This window comes from Pungitius pungitius, chromosome 17 (assembly GCF_949316345.1).
Source record: "Pungitius pungitius chromosome 17, fPunPun2.1, whole genome shotgun sequence".
In the NCBI taxonomy this organism is placed as follows: domain Eukaryota; kingdom Metazoa; phylum Chordata; class Actinopteri; order Perciformes; family Gasterosteidae; genus Pungitius; species Pungitius pungitius.
This window is the reverse complement of record NC_084916.1, coordinates 3,819,730-3,839,640: the sequence shown is the minus strand read 5'-3', so window position 1 is coordinate 3,839,640 and position 19,911 is coordinate 3,819,730. Positions and strand designations below refer to the sequence as shown.

The 19,911-nt window shown below is 42.7% G+C and overlaps 4 protein-coding genes across 4 annotated transcripts; 1 reads left to right on the top strand and 3 right to left on the bottom strand.

Moving 5' to 3' along the window:
- Positions 1-3,276: 3,276 nt before the first annotated feature.
- On the bottom strand, positions 3,277-9,042 carry tap2a (transporter associated with antigen processing, subunit type a). Its single transcript, XM_037473306.2, has 11 exons — positions 8,494-9,042; positions 8,210-8,324; positions 7,977-8,107; positions 7,603-7,808; positions 7,016-7,213; positions 6,736-6,864; positions 6,343-6,531; positions 5,996-6,169; positions 5,439-5,598; positions 4,765-4,901; positions 3,277-3,863 (listed from the first exon to the last, which is right to left on the bottom strand). The coding sequence occupies exons 1-11, from the start codon at positions 9,008-9,010 to the stop codon at positions 3,657-3,659; spliced, it is 2,163 nt and encodes a 720-aa protein (XP_037329203.2). The 5' UTR covers positions 9,011-9,042; the 3' UTR covers positions 3,277-3,656.
- A 490-nt stretch (positions 9,043-9,532) lies between these two features.
- Positions 9,533-12,606, bottom strand: psmb9a (proteasome 20S subunit beta 9a). Its single transcript, XM_037473316.2, has 6 exons — positions 12,354-12,606; positions 12,205-12,272; positions 11,460-11,591; positions 11,039-11,168; positions 10,682-10,823; positions 9,533-10,516 (listed from the first exon to the last, which is right to left on the bottom strand). The coding sequence occupies exons 1-6, from the start codon at positions 12,402-12,404 to the stop codon at positions 10,389-10,391; spliced, it is 651 nt and encodes a 216-aa protein (XP_037329213.2). The 5' UTR covers positions 12,405-12,606; the 3' UTR covers positions 9,533-10,388.
- Positions 12,607-13,918: 1,312 nt separating this feature from the next.
- Positions 13,919-16,369, bottom strand: psmb12 (proteasome 20S subunit beta 12). The gene is made up of 6 exons (XM_062558444.1): positions 16,236-16,369; positions 15,731-15,801; positions 15,473-15,604; positions 15,100-15,229; positions 14,859-15,003; positions 13,919-14,463 (listed from the first exon to the last, which is right to left on the bottom strand). Exons 1-6 carry the CDS (start codon positions 16,281-16,283, stop codon positions 14,336-14,338), a joined length of 654 nt encoding a protein of 217 aa, XP_062414428.1. The 5' UTR covers positions 16,284-16,369; the 3' UTR covers positions 13,919-14,335.
- Positions 16,316-19,207, top strand: psmb13a (proteasome 20S subunit beta 13a). Its single transcript, XM_037473314.2, has 8 exons — positions 16,316-16,442; positions 16,636-16,720; positions 17,058-17,155; positions 17,516-17,656; positions 17,748-17,863; positions 17,996-18,054; positions 18,334-18,485; positions 18,969-19,207. The coding sequence occupies exons 1-8, from the start codon at positions 16,381-16,383 to the stop codon at positions 19,078-19,080; spliced, it is 825 nt and encodes a 274-aa protein (XP_037329211.2). The 5' UTR covers positions 16,316-16,380; the 3' UTR covers positions 19,081-19,207.
- The last annotated feature ends 704 nt before the right edge of the window (positions 19,208-19,911 follow it).

The following is a 19,911-nucleotide window of genomic DNA, read 5'->3' as shown; positions in this document are numbered from 1 at the left end:
TATTTTTGTTTGAGGTTTGTGTATTGATCTCATTATGTGTATGTAGGAATGCTTCAACAGCCTGGAGTATTGCACAATCAAATTTATACAGTTTTGAGGAAACATATTTCTACCACACAAAAATTTAGAAATTCTAAATTAGTGTTTAAATTCATATTCTAATTAGTCTGCATCTGAAATGAAATATTTCTACATTTCTTTCTCAACATTTTGCTGGTAGTTTCCTGTTTAAAATGATCATCAAGCCTGCTGGTGTGATATAATGTTGGAAAATAAACTTTAAATGATTATCAGTGGATTTAAAATAGTATAATTGGAAAATCTGTCCATATACATATTTTAAAGGACTTTAATGGTTTTGATGTTTTTGTTTTTTGACTTTTAGGTCTGCAGGGATGAGACATATTTATTAATAAAACCCTTTGTGATGAAGGTCTGTGTAATTTGACTGACCTCCAAAAGAGGGAAAGTTATTTATGAAAAGGGTTCCGGAAAAGGACGACATCAGTTGTCTTTTTCAGAATAAAATCGACAGGGAACTTTTTTTTGGAGTAACGATTGAGTTAAAAATACATTAGCATCTTAAAATGAATAAATTAAGACATACAACGAATCAATGAAGTAATACATTCAAAAGAACTGTATGAGTTATAGAATCACTATACATTTATGGTTTGTTATTATCGATCATTATAACCTATATACATTTAAATAATACAAATTTGTCAACGTTGGGAGAAACACATTTACAGTTTTTTCTGATTGCTTCCCCTCCTTGTGCTCTTTTTGCTCCTCCTTGTCTCTTCCTTTAACTTCCTCTAACCTTCTCACTTCTTCAACTCCACGTCCTCTTTCTCCAACTTCTTCACCTCCTCGGGCTCCTCTGATCGCACACTTCTCACTCTTACTGCTCCTTCCATTGTACTCCACACAGACAGCTCACCTGTGGCTTATTTATAGTGCTTAGGCTGATTGCAAAGTGAACTAATTATCTAAAACAAAGCAAAATAGTGTTAATGATAGCCCTACATATGTCTAATTTTGCTAGGAGTGTGTTGGAAATTTGGTAATAGAGTGTCAGCAGTCAGTTGTGTTTAAAGTTCTGCAAAAAGAGTGAATTGTGCCTACAGTTTTGCAAAGTGTGTGTTACAAAATTGCAAACTGAGTGAAAAGCAGTGTTTGTGCTTTCAGTTTTGCAAACTCAATGAGTGGTTTTGCTAAACATATTAATAGTTTTAGAAAATGTGCTACAAGAATCACGATTAGCGCTTAAGTATTCAGAAAAAACACTAGTACACTAGTGTGTTCCCCCTGATCTGAAAGTGTACGCATATGATGCATGTATGTGTCATTTTGTCATCAGAGTTACATTTTGACAAAGGAATGTTAGGTTTGGATTGTAGAGTTGGGGTTTTTATAGTAGTTTCAATTTGACACAGATGTGAATGGTATATTTCCCAGTGTTGTGTCATGTTTACTTGTGTGTGAGTTTTGGGACAATGAGCAAAGTTTTGCAAAATGTCCTTAAAAGGTGTGTTTGATTGAATGCTTTCCCCTTATCATCAACTGAGGAAAGCACACAGCAACGTAGTAACACTGTGCTGCATTAATGTTACAATCCTCATTGGGGAAGTTAGTGGGTTCATAAAAAAAAGACGGGGGGGGGGGGGGGGTATCAACAGTATCACGACTTAAAGGACTCATTTTCATATTAAGGATCAATAATTGATCCTGTTTGACCTTTTTCTATTGAGATGCTTCCGTCACACTGAATGAGACGAGTGTGGAAAAGAAGCTGCATCACTTTCTGTTGTGCCTCATGCTGCATCAGTTGCTCTTATTCTTTTTGGCTCCTAAAGGAGAAGAGAAGCCGGCATCATGTGACAGTGAAGCCAATCTATCCAGTGACTCAGTCACCAGAGCTTGGCTCGGTTGTGTCTTGGATGAATAAGGTGCTCAATGAATGCACAACAAGCACAGAAAGTGAAAGTAACAAGAGCTCAGCACTCGCTGGTGCACAACAAAAGCTGCTGAGCGCATACGCACATCCAAAGATACACATTTACACACTATGTAGGTGCACAAAAGGTTTCAGGATGCACAATCATCTTTTCTAGATAATTTCTTTATTTTATATTCACCTTCATCTGAAGATCTCACTAAGATGTCAAGCCTTTTGCCCTATTGCCTCCTGTTATTGGAACCTGCAGGCAGCACTCAGGGTTGTAGATGTTTACGAGTCTGTGAGCCAAAGCGTTGCCTTTATAAGAATAAGAATATGAATTTATCCATATCTTACATTTACAGCAGAACAAGATTCTTGTGATGATCAAAGTACATATAAATGTTTTAAATATAAATGTAAGAGTAAACTGTGTTCTGGGTGTACATGTCATCGTTCATTCAGGAATCCCTCACACTCAGGATGGTGACGTCCAGGAGAAGCAACAGCAGCACGTGTGTGGACATGTGTCTTCAGTCCCCATTTTGTGGAAACGTCGTAACAAGATGGCGGTTAACGTTGCCGATGCTGAGCCTGATCTTTGTCAATAGAGCGGTTGGTGTTTTGGCACAAAGCCTGATGTCACTTCCGTGTTTGGTGGATTCTATGAAATGTCATCAGGCAACTTTCCAAAAACACACCTGCAGTAAAACCCGAAATACAAGAGACCACACAAACACTAATATGTGGTTACAAAAGCTCAAAGACCTCAAACTACTAACCAGTAGAACAAATTCACAATCACCACCTAATAATTGTCCTGTATTACGCGTTTTCCTCCTTTTCTTTGCACGGTGTGACTCAGTGTGACTCATGCCGAGTCAGTTGGGCCTGAATAAAACCTGCAAACTCTGCTAAACCCCAACTTAATATATTGTGCTTTCACTTTGTCCTCTGTTGAATTAATTAGCTTTATTTATTTAGCACTTTACATGCAGAGAATTCTGCACAAAGGTACTTACACATATTTAATTACCATGAACAAAAAAGTAGGAAAGAATATTTGTAATATTTGTGAAATAGAACTCCACTAAGTGGTAAATCCTATGTTTAGAGGTGTCTCATCTGTCTGGGGTGTCGTGGCTCAAAGTGACCTCAAAGTAAAAAACGAGCAGCTTTGATTGATCTTCTGGCTCGTGGAGGATCATCAAATGATGATGTAATCCGTGATATAAAGGAGCAGCCGGGCTGCTTTTGGAGGATCGGAATAAAAAGGGTTACAGAAGTAAAGACTTCAAACTAAAGCATGAATAAGGCCGTTCTGGTTAATGAATAAAAACTGAACTTTACAGTCCAGGTCCATATCTGAAATCATTTATTAATCTTGTTTGACTCATTTACAACATCCAATGTCATTTCAACAAAATAAATAAAAACAGAAGTCTAGTACTAGAGTTGAGGAGGTTACACATCTTTTAACTGAAAATCATTGGTCCGCTTTCTTTCATTTTTAATATTCACAAAACAATATTTACACAATCTATTATTAAAGGTATGTTTGTATATGTACAGCATGTGTGTGGCCTTTGTCTTCATCTGTTCTGTGAGCCCTTTATCACTTAAATTTATCCTGATATATTCTTTGCGGCTGCTGGTCCAACGTGGTCCCACAGAACAACCGTCCCACAGATGGGTCCAGGGGGACAGCGCTGCGTCACTGGGCTGGATTTTCCTCCTCAAAGAGCTCCTCCCTCAGTCGGTAGTAGCTCCCCTTCAACTCCATCAGTTCCTGGTGAGTCCCTCGCTCCTGAACTCTGCCGTCATCCATCACAACGATGTGATGGGCCCTCTGGATGGTCCTCAGCTTGTGGGCGATCACCAGCAGGGTCTGGTTAGGACAACTGGCCAAAGCCTGGTGAACCTGTGCAGGGTCAATGACACACACACATTCCTCTGTGTTGTTAGAGGAGAGCAGGGCCAAGGGGGTCACAAGGGACTTTGGACATAGGATTTCAGGGGGGACACCCCATGTTTTCTGTAAATGTTTTTAATAAGCACACATGGTATTATCTAATTAAATAATGTGCCTTTAATTAATTGGCAGAACAGAGATGGGAAAAAACAAGTTCAAATTTCTTCATTCTAAAGATATTAAAAGTCAAAGATTGAGAAATGACTCAGGGAACATCGTTTAAATTTTGAAGAGATATTATAATAACAGATTTCTCCATAAAACCTCCCAGTTGATGACTTTCTAAACCAAAGTCACAGAACTGCCCAGAACCTGAAAGCAAAGTTTTTGCCTGAGTTTCCTCCCCTCAATAAACAATAAAAGAGTAAGAGAATAATACAAGGCGTTACGTTATTTTGAAAGGCCATTGCCTTCAGAAATATTACTACATTACTGTCGTACTCATTTGGGAGAGTTTCAGGAAGTCTAAATTCCAGGAGCCAACATCAGACTGAGGATGAATATGACTCAGTGAGTGCAGAGAACATGTGTTTAAGAGCAGGAATTCATCCGATGGATCAGACTTCATAATTGCTCATTAATAACAGTTTGTCATGATTAACTTGTCTTTTCAATGACAGGATACACATCTTGGTGAGTAACTGCCTCATATGAGCAAATTTCCTGCATTATCAATGCTGTTATGTAGATGGTTGAGAGCTGAGAGAGGAATCACCACACAGATAAAATGAATGGAAATGAAGCTACTTGTCGTGTACCTTTGCCTCTACTGTACATAAGAAGTACTGAGAAGTGATTGATGGTACAGAACTTGTCTAAAATACAAGCCCTGAGGGACGTGAAGACGTACCTTGTTTTCACTGGTCATGTCCAGAGAGCTGGTTATTTCATCCAGAATGAGGACCTGTGGCTGCCTGACCACAGCTCGAGCGATGGCGATCTGCTGCCTCTGGCTCTTAGATAGTTGGCCCCCACCCTCACCTACCTCTGAGGAATGGACAACATGACATCATAAGGGGTTAAGGTTGGTCGCCCGGGTTGGACCCTGTTGTCTCAGTTCACACGTGACGTAGTGAAGCCGATGCAGGACGCTTGTGATGATGCTGCGTTTGTCTGTAATGTGATACTTGACTTGTTCCTTTACAAAGCCTGTACACAGGCAATAAAGAGGTTCCTCCAATGTGAGGGATGACTTCACTGACAATTCCTCCTGGTCATTGTGGAGGTTAGTTTACAGCTTTTTACAGGTTACACTTGCATTCTCCATGATGGACACTCGTTACCTTTTGCATTTTGTCTGTTTCCCTTAAAGAGAATAGTGCAACTCACAGAGTAGAGAGTATAAACGCATGCTTTCATGCTCACAGCTTGCTCTTCGGTGCCAATTGTGTGGATGCAATAACTTTTCTATGGATGTTGAGTTTAGCAGCTTAAATATTATTAAATAGAAAGTCAAACAGTTCTATCATTACTCAAGCTCTACAAATGATGTGTTCTGTGCTTTACAGTAAAAAGAGAGGTTACCTGCATCGTAGCCCTCCTCCAGCTTCATGATGAAGTCATGTGCGTTGGCTTTGCGTGCTGCTTCCTGGATCTCATCCAATGAGCATTCAGCGAGCCCGTAGGCGATGTTGTCTCTGATGGAGCCAGAGAAGAGGACAGGCTGCTGGCTCACCAAAGCAACCTGTCAATCACACTGTCATCAGCCTACAGTTCCCAGGACCCCTGTGGCCTCCAGGTACCTATGCATGTATGGTTTTCCCTTCTTACTGAGGGTTCTTGTTGTTGCACTATCCACTTTGCTGCAGTAGAACTACAAATGTACCTGCTGTGGTACTAATGAAGAATAATCTCATCTCATCATATCTTTTATTTAGTCTACTCCTCAGGCCATTGCTTAACATGCAACACGGGTTATTGTTGGACTGCATTCTGGTCTAAATATGCCAGTAAGAGTTATTTAAATCTGTTATTTTTTCTCAATAGCCTTTTAATCTATAATAAGAAATAAAACACAGATAAGAGACATTGTCCTAAACAGGAGAGTGGTTTGTGTGATCAGAGACATGTTGCTGAATCACCTTCTTGTGGAGGAATCGGTGGTCATAGGATCTCAGTGGTTCGTTGTCCAATAGGATTTCTCCATCCTGCTGCTCATAGAAGCGCTGCAGCAGACTCACACATGTGCTTTTTCCTTGTCCAGATGTTCCCACCAGCGCTGTCATCTGACCTGACTTCAGCTCCAATGAAAAGTCCTAAAAGAGGAGATATCAATGATACAGAAAATAGAGTTTGGTTTTTGTAGTTTATCATCCATACATTTATAGGTAAATACTGAGGGATCCCTTGTGTACATTTACTTTAGCTGGTCACTTGTATAAATTCAGGCCAAAGAAGTCGCCCTCTGTCTCTGCCGGCCAGAGCTCACCTGCAGTACTGTTTTGTCGGGGTAAGTAGGATAGGCGAAGCTGACATTGCGGAAGATGACGTTCCCGGTCAGCTGATCCGGTTTGAGTTTCCCCTCCATGCTGACCTGAGCTTTACGGTCCAGGTACTCAAACACTTTCCCAGCAGCCCCCACCGAGTTCAGCATGTCGCCAAAGATGTAGGTCAGTGTCTAAAAAGAACATCAAGCTGAGCTTATAACATGACTTTGTTCTTTAGTCAAGGCCGCAGTATGTTGAATATGAATATTTATGCATGCAATCATGTTTAGAGTCTTTAAAGCTAAGAGCCAATTCATTATCACACCCAGGATATTTATTACACACCAACAACAAAAACCCTCAATAAAACACAACCAAACCAAGCAGTTATTTACCCTGATGTTGTCTCCAAGATCTGACTGGTAGAGGATGAAGGAAACCAGGTTTCCAGTGGTCATCTGTCCGCTCCGGATGAACAGCCTGCCGTAGTACATCATGACCACCTGCATGCCTAAGCCTGTCAACTGTACACACACACACACACACACACACACACACACACATACACACACACACACACACACACACACACACACACACACACTGTTTAAGGAGGTGATACACAAGTACATACTCAGTAGTACCTGTTGTCCAAAAGAACTACAAACTTCTCACCCTGCGTGCGAGAAGGTAAACAGCGCTGACAGCGTTCTGGCGGGTCTTCAGGATGTGTGTGTCCATCAAGCGGTCGTCATAGCGACGGGCTTCGTGTCTCTCTGTGTTGAAGCTACGTACTACATGAATACTGGACACGACCTCGTTAGCAACTTCATTGGCCAGAGCCATCGAGTCGTGCACTGCCAGGGACAGCCGCTGAGGGGGGGACACAAAAGTCTTCTTAGGATTAAGGGAAGGGCAGCTAACTTATATTAGAAACTTTAAAAAAACGGAAGCTAACTGATACATTAAAACGTCCTAGAAGATCATAATGAGATGTTTTCAAAACGAACTAAAGGTCAAGGAAAAAAAACATTTTTTTATGTTATAACAATATATTGTCACAAAAGATGAGCAATCAACACAATTTTGATTCATCTCATCATTCGTCTTTTGAAAGACATAAGAAGCTTTCTGCTAAATTATTTTGAAAGAAGGGTTTTTGGACACCTTGAAATGTCTTAAATTAGCGTGTTGGGGATGTAATCAAATGATCCTTTAGATCTCAGAGTTAATTCAGTGTTTGTCATGAACCTGCCTTTCACCTGGTAGTGTGTGTCATAGATGTTCTGAATGAGGCTGGTGATGGGCACCTCCATCAATACGAGGAACGTGAGCTTCCACGAAAGATTCATCATCAGGGAGATCATGCCCAGCGTCTTGATGAACGTCCTCAGCAGCACATTGACATTGAGACAGACCGCTCTTCCCATCAGGGTGGTGTCTTTAGACAACCGTGATGTGATTTCCCCTACACACAAACACAGAGTTTACATTCTGTCTCATTCTGTGACAATCCTTCTATGTATGTTCTGAAATGCCTTTTATCCAAATGATTTATTGCTATGACATGTTCCATTGGTCCATTGAGTACTCATACAGTAAACTGTAGTATATGTGTGTTATATGAGAGCCTTACCTGTCTTTGTTGTCTCAAAGAAGCCAATCTCCTGTTTGGTCAAAGCCCCAAACAGCTGGACTTTAATTCTGCACGTGAAGGAACTGATGGCACACATTAAGAAACCTCCTCTGCAGCCTGCACTAAAAGAGCTAAACGGATCATAAAAAGACAGAGACAGTCACATATTACGGTGTGAGCTACAGGCGCATGCCCCTGGATGAGAGTGAAGAGGGGGACGAAGAGTCTTATACCTTCCCAGAGAGTAAAGTCCCATGAATAGAAGCGCAGATACAAATTCATTGGGCAGATACTGAGTGCCAAGAATGTCAATGACTCTGCCAGTGTAGAACGGGATGAACATCTCACCTGAATAGATGGACATGCAGAACCAAGTCAAGTCAAGATCATCATCATCATCATTCCAGCTTTACTTGAACCTGAGCTCTTGACTCCACTACCTTAGTAAATCCTAATCTAAATCCTCTACTGGTATGACGTCATCACCCTCACATCATGTGACCTAGTCTATACTTACACAAAACTGCCAGCGTCAGCATCACCAGCCCCCCAAAAAGCAGCAGATATTCGGGTTTGTACAAGCCCAGGACTCTCCCAAACAGCACTCTGGCCTTCTGTTTCTTCTCGTCACCGGCGGCAGCATCTTCCGCGTCCGGCACGGTGATTTCCCAAAACAGCGCAGCGAGCAGCGACGCTGCGGCGCAAACGAGCCAGCAGCGCGCACCCGCCGCCGGGCCACATTCGGTGTCCTCGTGGTAGAGCGCTTTGGTTCCGGTCTCAAACACCGCGGGCAGCAGGCTGTTTGACGCGATAACACGAATCAGCAACGGGTTGAGATCCCCGAGGGTGAGCAGAGTCACGGCGCTCAGTGCCGAGCACCGGAGAGCCGCGTGGACCCAGAGACGCGCAAAGTGCCCAAACACGCTGCGAGTCGCCACCAGTCCCGCTGCGTAAAACAAGGACAGGTCGACGCACACTGCGGACACCAAAGCGACTCCTTTGCGGGTTACTTTTGCCATTTCACCTGTCATCATGCAGCTGGAGTCGTCTGCAGTCTGCCCCCGATGTTTAGTCCACTTTCACTTTCACTTTCATTGTGTGCTTTGTGAACGTGGTTTCCCCGAAATCCCAACGGCTCCCTATTGAACTATTTTGGACTCCTAAACTGAGTTTCACACGTGAACTATCTTTTATTATTACTAACAACTTGGATGAACACGGTGCCAACATCCTGTTTCAGTTACTGTCAGTTCAGTTTTCTTCAATGAGAACTTTACACCAGCATTAAACCCCAAACACATTCATAAATAAATAGATCATAAAATCTTTCTACACAGGCTTTTATTTATTTTTTAAATTGCACATAAAAGAAAAGCATATGCAGGCACACTTGCATAATGATTTATAATCAGAAAGCTTCTAGACTGGCGTTTAAGCAGGATGACCTACTATCAACTGCCCAGGCTTCTTACATGTGAATCAATGTAACAAACTTGACTTTGACTGTTTAGATGCTTGTGACACTAAATACCACAGAGACAACCACTGCTGCTAAGTGAGAGGCTCATTCTTTACTTTTATTTACCAAGAATTGTAGGTTTATGGCAGAGAATCTGTTTTCACAGTGAGCTTTGACCATCACAATTGAATCAGTTGAAAATGGAATTACTCATTTCAAAGTTGTCCAATGAAGCACTTACCATGATGCATGCTCTCCTCTTATCCTTCAAAAGAAAACCCCTAAATACACTGTATAATATTTGCAGGCAATTGTTGCTATCTTTCCTGTGTTTGCTAGACATTTGGTTTGTAAAGGCCTTAAATAATGTGTTTAATGTGATGTTTTAAGCCATTGTTTTTTTTAATCAGATACAAAAATAAAGATAACAACAAAGATGTATCATTACATTACACATCATGCTGCTTGTTCCTCCCTCACTGAGAGAAAAGCACTCGGCGAGATCGTGACTCTTTGCTTCATTGCTCCCAGATGGTGGAATGAGCTCTCTGATGACATCAGGACTGCAAAGAACCTTTACATCTTCCACCGAAAACTCAAGACACACCTCTTTAGACTCTACCTTGACTAAAACAATAACTGTAGCACTAACAAATTAAAGCACGTAAATTGTACTTATAACGTTTTGAAACTGCTTATTTGATGAAAATTGCACTTTCTTGTTCTTCTGTCGACCACTAATTAAAACATTACTGTTAATTAACCAAATAAGTCACCGTTTGTTATAATTCTCTTCATAATTAACCACAAATTACTTTTGGATTTGTAATGACCTCATATGAAATAGCATTGTGTATCACACAGCCATGCAATGATTCTATTTAAATCAAACTTTTTAGTAAAAGTATTTAGATGTGATGTTTGACAAGATGCATTAGCTGAAACAGGAAGTGTCACTGGTCAAAGAAGGTGGGTAAGTCATTTCCTAGAACCACTTTCTCCTCCGTGCCGTGTTCATCAATGGACACAATATAGGCCACGCCTCCACTGGAGCCATCGCGGTTCATCGCCAAAGACAGAGCTGTGAGAGGAGAGGAGGAGAAGAGAAGGTGTGAGGAAGGAGAGGAGAGGTTACCTCCCATAAATAAAACAAGCAATCAGTAGGCAGCAAATGTCTGGTGTCTCTTTCACCATCCAATCAACTGTCTGAGAAAAGCAAAGCTTTCTGTGGAGAAAACCAACGTACTGTTGACAACAAACTGCTGGCACTCCTCCTTGCTCATGCCTCTGTGAAACTCAGCATCAACAAAGCCATAAACATATGAGCTTCCAGAGCCCCCCACGGCAAAGGGCTGCCTCGTCAGGAGACCACTCAGGGTTGCAAACACCTGGAGAGGTCAAAGGGCACAGGAACAGAGAGGAGCAAGTCAGATGTAGGGTCTCCTGTAACATCAGATCTGTTGGCTGGGTGGGATTTTATCTTTGATATGCAACCTTAACGTCACTTTAGTGAAAGTTGCAGACATTCATTTTGACATTATTAACACCCCCCCAGTAATCTTTGTTTGTCTTCCTTTCAGAAAGGAGCCATGTTTTTACTGACCTGTCCCCCGTCTCTTCTGTCCCAGCCGGCCACGATGAGATGGGCCGACAGCTCCTCTTTGTACTTGTACGAGATGTTCCTCACCAGAGTGGCTGCTGAGCGAACCTGTGGGTCCTCATCGATCTCAATGCTGACGGAGGGAGGACACAGGACGTCCAATGAAAACAGCCCAAGATAAACGCTGTGTGCATTGTGGTTTAAATGACTATTCTTAAAGGGAAATATAATACAACTAATCACTTGAATCACTGTACAAACTTTGAAACTAGATTTTTACTGTGTGGTTTTTTCTTTGAGAAAGCTTTGCAAAATTTGCACTAATTTAGGAAACAATTATCTGAGCAGCTCCTGACCGAGTTAAACTGCATCATGGGATATTTGATTAAAGGTCGACCAGGTCTCGTTTTGGACGTGTCTTCACCTGTGGACATCGAGCTGGTAGTTGACGACCTCGGCGATGGTCTGAGCGTCGGCTGCAGAGCCGGACAGAGCACAGTAGATCTTGTCATGGAGGGGAGACAGCTTGTTCATCACCCTGTTCACCACCGAATCCCTGCAGGGAGGAACAGGGAGAGCTGGGGTTTGATACTTCTTGTATTGCTGGTTGGAGGCTCAGCTGTGTGTCATTGTCTCAGTAATGATCAACACCCAGCATGCAACGCTACTGATAGCACTGATGTTCAACTCTACCCTCTGATTCCAGTGTGTTCATTGTGTGTCTCTCTCTGCTCACATTTATTCCTTAAGTAGTCCTGTAGTTCTATGTAGAACCTTCTGATATTAGAACACAGTTAAGTGTATTTGTCTAGCAAACGATACTTGGAGTGTTACAATAGCCACTATTATTTTATGTGAATGAAAATATGTATTATTATTTAAAAAAACACATATATTATTCTCTCTAATCATCCGAAATAATGTTACGTGTGATGCATTGAGTGGGTCGGTCTGACTTCCTGGTCCACTCCCCCCCCCCAGTCCCCCCCGAGTCCTTGTTTGTCTAAACTAGAGACACTGCATGTTAGTAAAGATGAGAAGGTGGAGGATTTAGTGTCAGTAAGCATTCATGCAAACACTATCTAACACATATAACACTATGTTTCCTCAGAGAGAGTGGTAGTATCATGCAGACGCAAGTAGGCGCGCACGCGCACGCACGAGCTCACCCTGCAGACACTCTGGAATCAGAGCCCAGCACGACCCCTCCGTCAAACTCTATGGCGATGATGGTGGTCTACAAACAGAGGAAAAGGTCCTTCAGGATTCCTATCCAGCGGTTCTCGGCGCTGTCTCCGACGTGTAGGACTCTACTTACTCCGGTCTTCACCTCCTGAGACAACCACTCCGTCCCCGTCTCCTGCAACATGTTGATCCGCTTCTGGTACCGACCGACCGATGTGGAGCCAAACGTCCACTCGAGCAGCTCCGGGTTTACGACGTTTTCCTCGGAAAGCCTCTTTGAATCTGTGGATCTGTTCTCACGCGTTTGGCCACACGTCAGACGGACTCCATGTTGTCCTCAATCAAAGTGAAAGTGAACTTGTCCCTCCTGCAATGAGCTGCAAACACGTACAGTGGGTCTAAAATATATATTACATGGGTAGATGTGATAAATCAGTTTACAACGCCTTTGTAAAAGTCTTGTTTAAATAAATAAAGTTTAAATAACTGCTCACAACAACACATGTGGAGCCCATTTTTTTTGCAGTATAATAACACTAGAAAGAATAGATCGTTGACCTTTAACAAACGTATTCATTTCACAGCGAGTGTAGCTGAGTGTAGGGAGAGAATTCAATGAGAGGACTTTATGGTTCATCAGACCACAAATGAGACAGGAATCTGCCTCACTTCTACATTACATTACATTACATGTTTACATGTCATTTAGCTGACGCTTTTATCCAAAGCGACGTACAATAAGTGCATTTCCACATAGAGATACAAACTCAGAAGAACAAGAAAAAGAAAGTACATTTTTCATCAAATAAGCAGTTACAAAACATATTATAGAAAAGTGCCATTATAAGTACAATTTAAGTGCTATCATTTGATAGTGCTACAGTTCTAGCCTCCAGGGGACCATCTGTGCAAGAGGAGAGCAGGTCAGCTGAGTTAAGGGGTCCGTTCCCCTCCTGCTTAACAGATGTGAAGCCCCCTTCCTTGGTGAGGTGGTGATAAGGGTCGGTTGGGTCAAGTTTAAGGGGACACACTAGCAGACGGCCTGAAGACACTGGAGACAGTTAGCTGTTAGCTGCAGCAACTCCAAAGGACCCCAGTGTGGGGAGTCACTCACTATCAGTACAGTCAGTAAAAGGAGGAACAGCAACATTTGTGTAGCTACAACCATGAAGTGGTTTTTCGCAATATAATAATGTCCAATACATTTTCTTTTCATCAAATACTTGATTTATAAGCTATAAATCTACAGCTGAGGAAAACAGCTGTGAACAATAAGCAACTTTGATTGTCTTGGCACATGTTGGACTGTGTCTGTCACGGTTTGGGTTTGTTTCCTGTTTTATTTTGTTGTCCCTGAATAGTGTCCCTACGTCTCTAAGTTCCTGGTCTTCGTCTGCGTTTGGATTTGAATTTATTAAAGTATTTCTCTGTGCAGAACTCTGCGTTTGGGTCCTCCTTCCTGCCTACGTTGGTCTTGACAGTGTCTTGTTCATTCTGGGCCCTCCTGCCCTGTGACACCTTTGAGTGACGACCTCATCTTTAAGTGTGTTTCAGACTGTGTGACGTCCTCACTGTTAGATTGTGTGGACCAAAGTGAATCCACAGCCATGAAACAGTGAAGACATAAGCTATGCATCAGAGTACATTTTAAGACCTTAAAATGATACATGAAACTACAACAGAGAACACGGCACATAATAATGATCAAGATATTTTAATGCACTCAACCAATAGAAAGTGTAGAATGTAAAATCTTCATTTATACTTCAAATATTTCCAAACATCTACTACACAAAATGTGAAGGCTGATGGAGTCGTTTTTAAGGTTATTGACTTTGTAAGAACTATGAAACTTATCACCACTGTTGCCATATCTATAATTTGCAATTAGCAAGAATCATTTTCATGGTCTTGTTCTTAAGGTGTGTGTGTGTGTGTGTGTGTGTGTGTGTGTGTGTGTGTGTGTGTGTGTGTGTGTGTGTGTGTGTGCAGAATGTGTTACATTCCAGTCCTATACAGGACATTATTGATGAGATTGTGGATCAGGAATTTCAAACAGTTACTGAAATAAAGCTGAAAAACAAAAGTCAAGAATTCCTTGTTTGTTGGACGCTGTCACTCGTTGTGAAACTTGGGCAGCTGGTTGCCGGGGACAACCACGTGCTCCACCCCAGTTTCCGTGATGACCACAAGGTGAGCCACGCCTCCGCTGACGTTGTCTCTGCCCATAGCAAGAGCTAAAGCTGTGACCCAGAGAGAGAGCAAAGGGGGGGGCAGAGCGGGGGGGGGGGGGGGGACAACAAGCGGGACAAATACAGGTTTAACAACTGAAGGTGAGCAGCATGCAGCGTTTATACACCTCCTAAAGGCTGCATGGTCACCAACTACAACATAGATGTACATCACACCACTCAATCTGAGTGCAACCAGAGGCCTTTGTCCAAGCTGAGCTGTGGGACATCATGTCAAACTCTCATATTATAATATTTATAATATTATGATATTTACTGAACACCTATTCTCATTGTCTGCATCATACTGGAATCATAGAATCACAACCCAAGTTCCCCCCATTGAACACCAAACAAGTAGCAGCGAATTTAGGTCAGCGTGCACAAGTGAATCAACAGGACCGTACAATTAGTGGCAAACTGCAGGCATTCCTCTCTGCTCATGTGGGCTTTGTATTTGGCGTCGACGTAGCCGTAGATGTAGGTGCTGCCTGAGCCTCCGATGGTCACCGGCTGACCGATCAACATCCCACCAAGAGACACCACGTACACCTGGAGAGGGACGCAGGATATCAGCAGTAGGTGGAGTTACTTTGGACTGCTGTGGTCTCTGCTTCCTGTGTGACTGTGATCCCGACCAGCCCCCACCTGAGGTCCCTTCTTCCTGTCCCAGCCTGCTGTGATGAAGCCCGCCTGCAGCTCCTCTTTGTTGTTGTAGCACAGTTCCTGCAGCACCGATGCTGCTGCTATCACCAGTGGAGGGCTCTCCATCTGCACACTGTGCAAAAACAACTATTGTTTTGGGCTCTCTAATGATTTTATATAGCTGTCATTGTAACAAGTGTTTGGGGTTAGTTTGTTAGTTGTTGTTCTTCTCCTCTTGGAGGATTAAAATGAATCAATAACCAGCGTGATTAACAAATTATTCTATTAATGAGTGATTTGAAAATGGGATTTAGCTTCCTTTCTTAACACAAGTTTAGTTAACATGTGCTATTGTATTCATACGAGTGTGTGGCACCTATGGAGTGACAGGTGGAACTTTGCAGCCTTGGTGACAGCCTGAGCATCTGCTAGTGAGCCGGCCATGCAGCAGAAGATCTGGTCATGAACCTGGACCACCTTGTTGATGGTCTTAGATGACACGTATTCCCTAAAGAGAGAGAGGAATGTATGTGATGAAGTGGCTTGGATCCACCACAGTCACAGGGACATTTCTGTTTCTTACTAATGGCTTTAACAATGGAGGCATCTTCATGTATCTTCCCAGCACCCTTACCCTCCAATGGAAGCCCTGGAATCTGAACCAATCACAACCCCTCCATCAAACGTGGCAGCCAGGATGGTGGTCTGGGGGAGAGGGGGGGGATATGTTCTCACATGCAAGTAATGAATAAGTAGTTACATCAAGCCAAACACAGCAGGAGACATAACACAGACGTGACTCCTGGCTTCCGTGTCCATTTCAGCGACTCTGAGCACCGCTATGCATCATGGGATTTAGAGTTTCTGGAAGGATTTTTTTAAAACTGAAAATAAACGTGTAGCTTGTCGCTTCTTTGTGTGTTCAGTTCTAAAAGATGTTGTAAAGATGTGACTCATTCAGGACTAACGTGCAAACACGTGGGACATTAAAACACGCGACAGCTCCGGTCCTCGTAGTGTTTGGCTTCCTTTCAGGTAACTTCTAGTCTCACCTGTTTATGCGCAGAATCACTGATCGATCATTTGATCCTTCAGCAGGTTCTCCGATGACACTAAGGAGCCGGTCCCGATGTACTCACCCCTGTGCTGACTCCTTTGACCCGTGAGTCCACGCTGCGTTTCTCCATTTTCACAGCAAAAGCGAAAGAGAAGAAGGAGGCGACGCTCCAAACAGCGACCTCAGGCGCATCGAGACGCGCAGAAGAGCCGCAGTCCAGGATCCATATGGCGCTATCCAATGTCCTCCAAGCTCCTGCAGCGGGGTTTAACTTCGACCACGCAGCCAGGTAGGAGCTTCTGTTCGGCTCTTCTAGGCACCACTTGGTGTCGGTCTAGATGTAGAAAACCAATGAAGCTTTCAGATCCATTCGAGATCCAAAGTGAAAGTAACTTTCCCCTGTTTGTTTGTCACGTTGATCAATGAAACAACTTGGTTATTATAGATATTACATCCATTAATAAGTATCTCCCTCCCTGTAGGAATGCTGAGTTTGAGGCTCTGTTTGATGGACAGGTACCTAAACCTGTGAAAACAGGCACCACCATCGCGGGAGTGGTGTTCAAGGCGAGTACACAAACCTGTGTAAATCTGCATGTGTATGAAAAGGGAAAGAAGTGGAACGTTTAGTCCATAAAGCCTGAGTTTTATTCTTTAACACTGTTCATCAAAGTGTACCACGCTATTTCATTTCCCTTTCATCACTACATAACTGAACAACAACTATGATGCTAAATACATAAACACACTGAGGGGATCTGCCCAGTGTCTCACAGCACTGCTGGGGCCTGTTTAGCTCCAGGGGCCCACTGAGGTATAAAGGCCTCGTTCTAGTGTGAACCAAAGTGAATCATTGTGTAACAATTAGAGTAACACACTTCCCACTGGGTCTGTGTGGGTGCAGGATGGAGTGGTTCTGGGAGCAGACACAAGAGCCACATCCAGTGAAGTAGTGGCTGACAAGATGTGCACCAAGATCCATTACATTGCTCCAAATATATAGTAAGTCTTGTACACGCACACTGAAAGACAACCAGAGATCCACCTTTAAAATACTCTCACTGTCATCAGGCTGAAACGTATGTTCCTTCTTATGGTCGTGGTTCCATAATGTGTCTCCTTTACTTGTGATTTCCTACATATTCCACAATGCCTTACAGAGCCCTCAGATAAGCACTAAGGTTTTTGTGCTCGCAGTGCATTCTGGGTTATTAAGGCTACTGCAGGAGATGGAATAAGTCGCTGTGACTTTTGGGGTATAATGGATTTCTATGACTCTTCTCTCTCTTTCCAATTCCCTGTAGCCTTTTTCATATTTTCCCTCAACTCTTCATTCACAAAACACTACTTTCTCTGTCCTAGTTGTTGTGGAGCAGGTACAGCAGCAGATACAGAGAAGACCACTGAGCTCCTCTCCTCCAACCTCACCATCTTCTCCCTGAACAGCGGGAGGAACCCTCGTGTCGTCATGGCCGTCAACATCCTCCAGGAGATGTTGTACAGGTTTGTAAAGTAACACAAGCTCGTGTCCACACGTGTGTGAATGAGTTGAAGTACCCGTTAAAAACCCCGTTCTGATCTGTGTGCTCCTCAGGTATCACGGCCAAATTGGGGCCAGTCTCATACTGGGAGGAGTAGATTGCACTGGGAACCACCTGTACACGGTGGGGCCGTACGGCAGCGTGAACACGATGCCTTACCTTGCAATGGGTACCTACGAGATAGAAGGATATTCTCTAAGCATCGTGGCTCCAGAACATTCACCATTTGGAATAACATTTGAATCTGCTGTATTTATTCATTGGATTCCTTCTCAGACCTCATGTCTGTTTCATCCTGCAGGGTCTGGGGATCTGGCTGCTTTGGGGATTCTAGAGGACGGGTACAAACCCGACCTGGAGGTACGCCTTTTGGACACCTGTTACACACTGTGACAAGGATTGATAGTCAGGATTATTTACACACCATCACAACGTTATTTCACTTACTTTTGGGCATCTTTAACTTAATAATTGGCATAAGGTGGGATTGTAGGCCAAATAATCAGCTACATGCAAACAATATGGAAAATGTTTTTAAAAAATGATTCCTGTCACTATTGAATGACGAAATAGAAAAACTGTTTCGGTATTTGGGGAGTTTCTCTCTGTCATTTACCTGAATTCTTGCATCTCTCCCAGCTGGACAAGGCCAAGGAGCTGGTGCGTACCGCCATCCACGCAGGAATCATGAATGACCTCGCCTCAGGCAACAACATCGACATCTGTGTCATCACCAGAGAAGGAGCGGACTACATCAGGCCGTACCAGGTGTCAGAGTACAAAGACAAAAGGTAGGAGTGTGACTGACATCTGCTGTATGGATCGATTCTTAAAGGAGCTGTGAGTAGGATTAAGTCTCTGGTGATGAGGCTGCAGATTGTTTCCCCTTCCTTTCCAAGTGAGTCAATGATGTAAAAACAAGGACGGCTCCATAGAGCCAGTATTCAGTCTGTAGAAACATGGCTGTGCATGAAACTCCATGAAGAGGAGCCGCTCCTGTAGATGTGAAGGGCTCATTCCAAGCTTAATAAAACACACGATTCTTAGCTTTAGGTGATGATACTTTAATGAAAATATGCTATGAATATTACACTGAATTTATTTTCATTAATACCTCTAATCCTACACACTGCTCCTTTAAAAAGAGATTATGTTGAACCATGTGTACAAATAAGGTTTCCCTCTCAGAGTGGTAGATATCATTCTGTATGTCATTATACACATAATACTTTTTAGTTATTGAATCTCTCTAACCATCCATTCTTCTATCCTAGGAAAACAAAATACAAATATGGTGCAGGTACAACAGCGGTTCTGACGGAGAAAGTAGTCCCTGTACAGCTGGAGGTTGTAGAGGAGACTGTGCAGCGGATGGATACAGCTTGATCTGTGATGCAGTCACACCTTAAAACAACACATTTAGCAGAAAAGTGAATGAATGTCTTTTTTTCACTTAAAAAATAAAATGCAAGCCGTGAAAACCATTTAATAAACATTGTCATGGTTTCTATTCTTCACTGTGAGGTGACAGAAATACATGAAACAGACTGTTTTGTCTATTGTATTTCAGACCAGATGAAAGAAATATAAAATGTGGCAAAATAATTCAAATTGAATGAAAATCTATTCCATCCCTGTTGCTGTTTATTTTCATGTTTTGAAATGATCTGCTAAATGTATTATTAATTTAATATTTCAAGCCTAAAGCAGTGTTTTTATTAATAATAATACTCCATGAACCCGACTACAGTAGATACAGCGTATTGTTATAAATGAAGGATTTCAAACACGCATTGATGACGTCATTACACCTCCGCTGCTGGGTTCAAACCTGATCGCTGCATTTCGCTCAGTAACTGATGACGAAACATAAACAGAGCTCTCCTATTGGTCGATGCAAGATGCATTGTTTTTATTAACAGTAAGATTCTAACCACAGTTTTCTCTTATATGTTTAAATCGGGTTTTAAGTTATATAATGTTCATCTGAATGTATTCATGTAAACTTGTTGGTTTTATGTATGTGACCGGATGAGGGTTTTCCCCTCCCTCTTTCCTGCACACAGGGGTGGACCAGCACACCTGGGGCTAATTGTGATTGATTGGGAGAGGCAGGGATATTACTTAAGCCTCTGGTGTGTGTGGACTCGTCCTGTGGTCTTCTCCTGCTGGGTGTCTGTGGAGACTGTCCGGGAGGCGCGCTTTATGTTTTGGCCG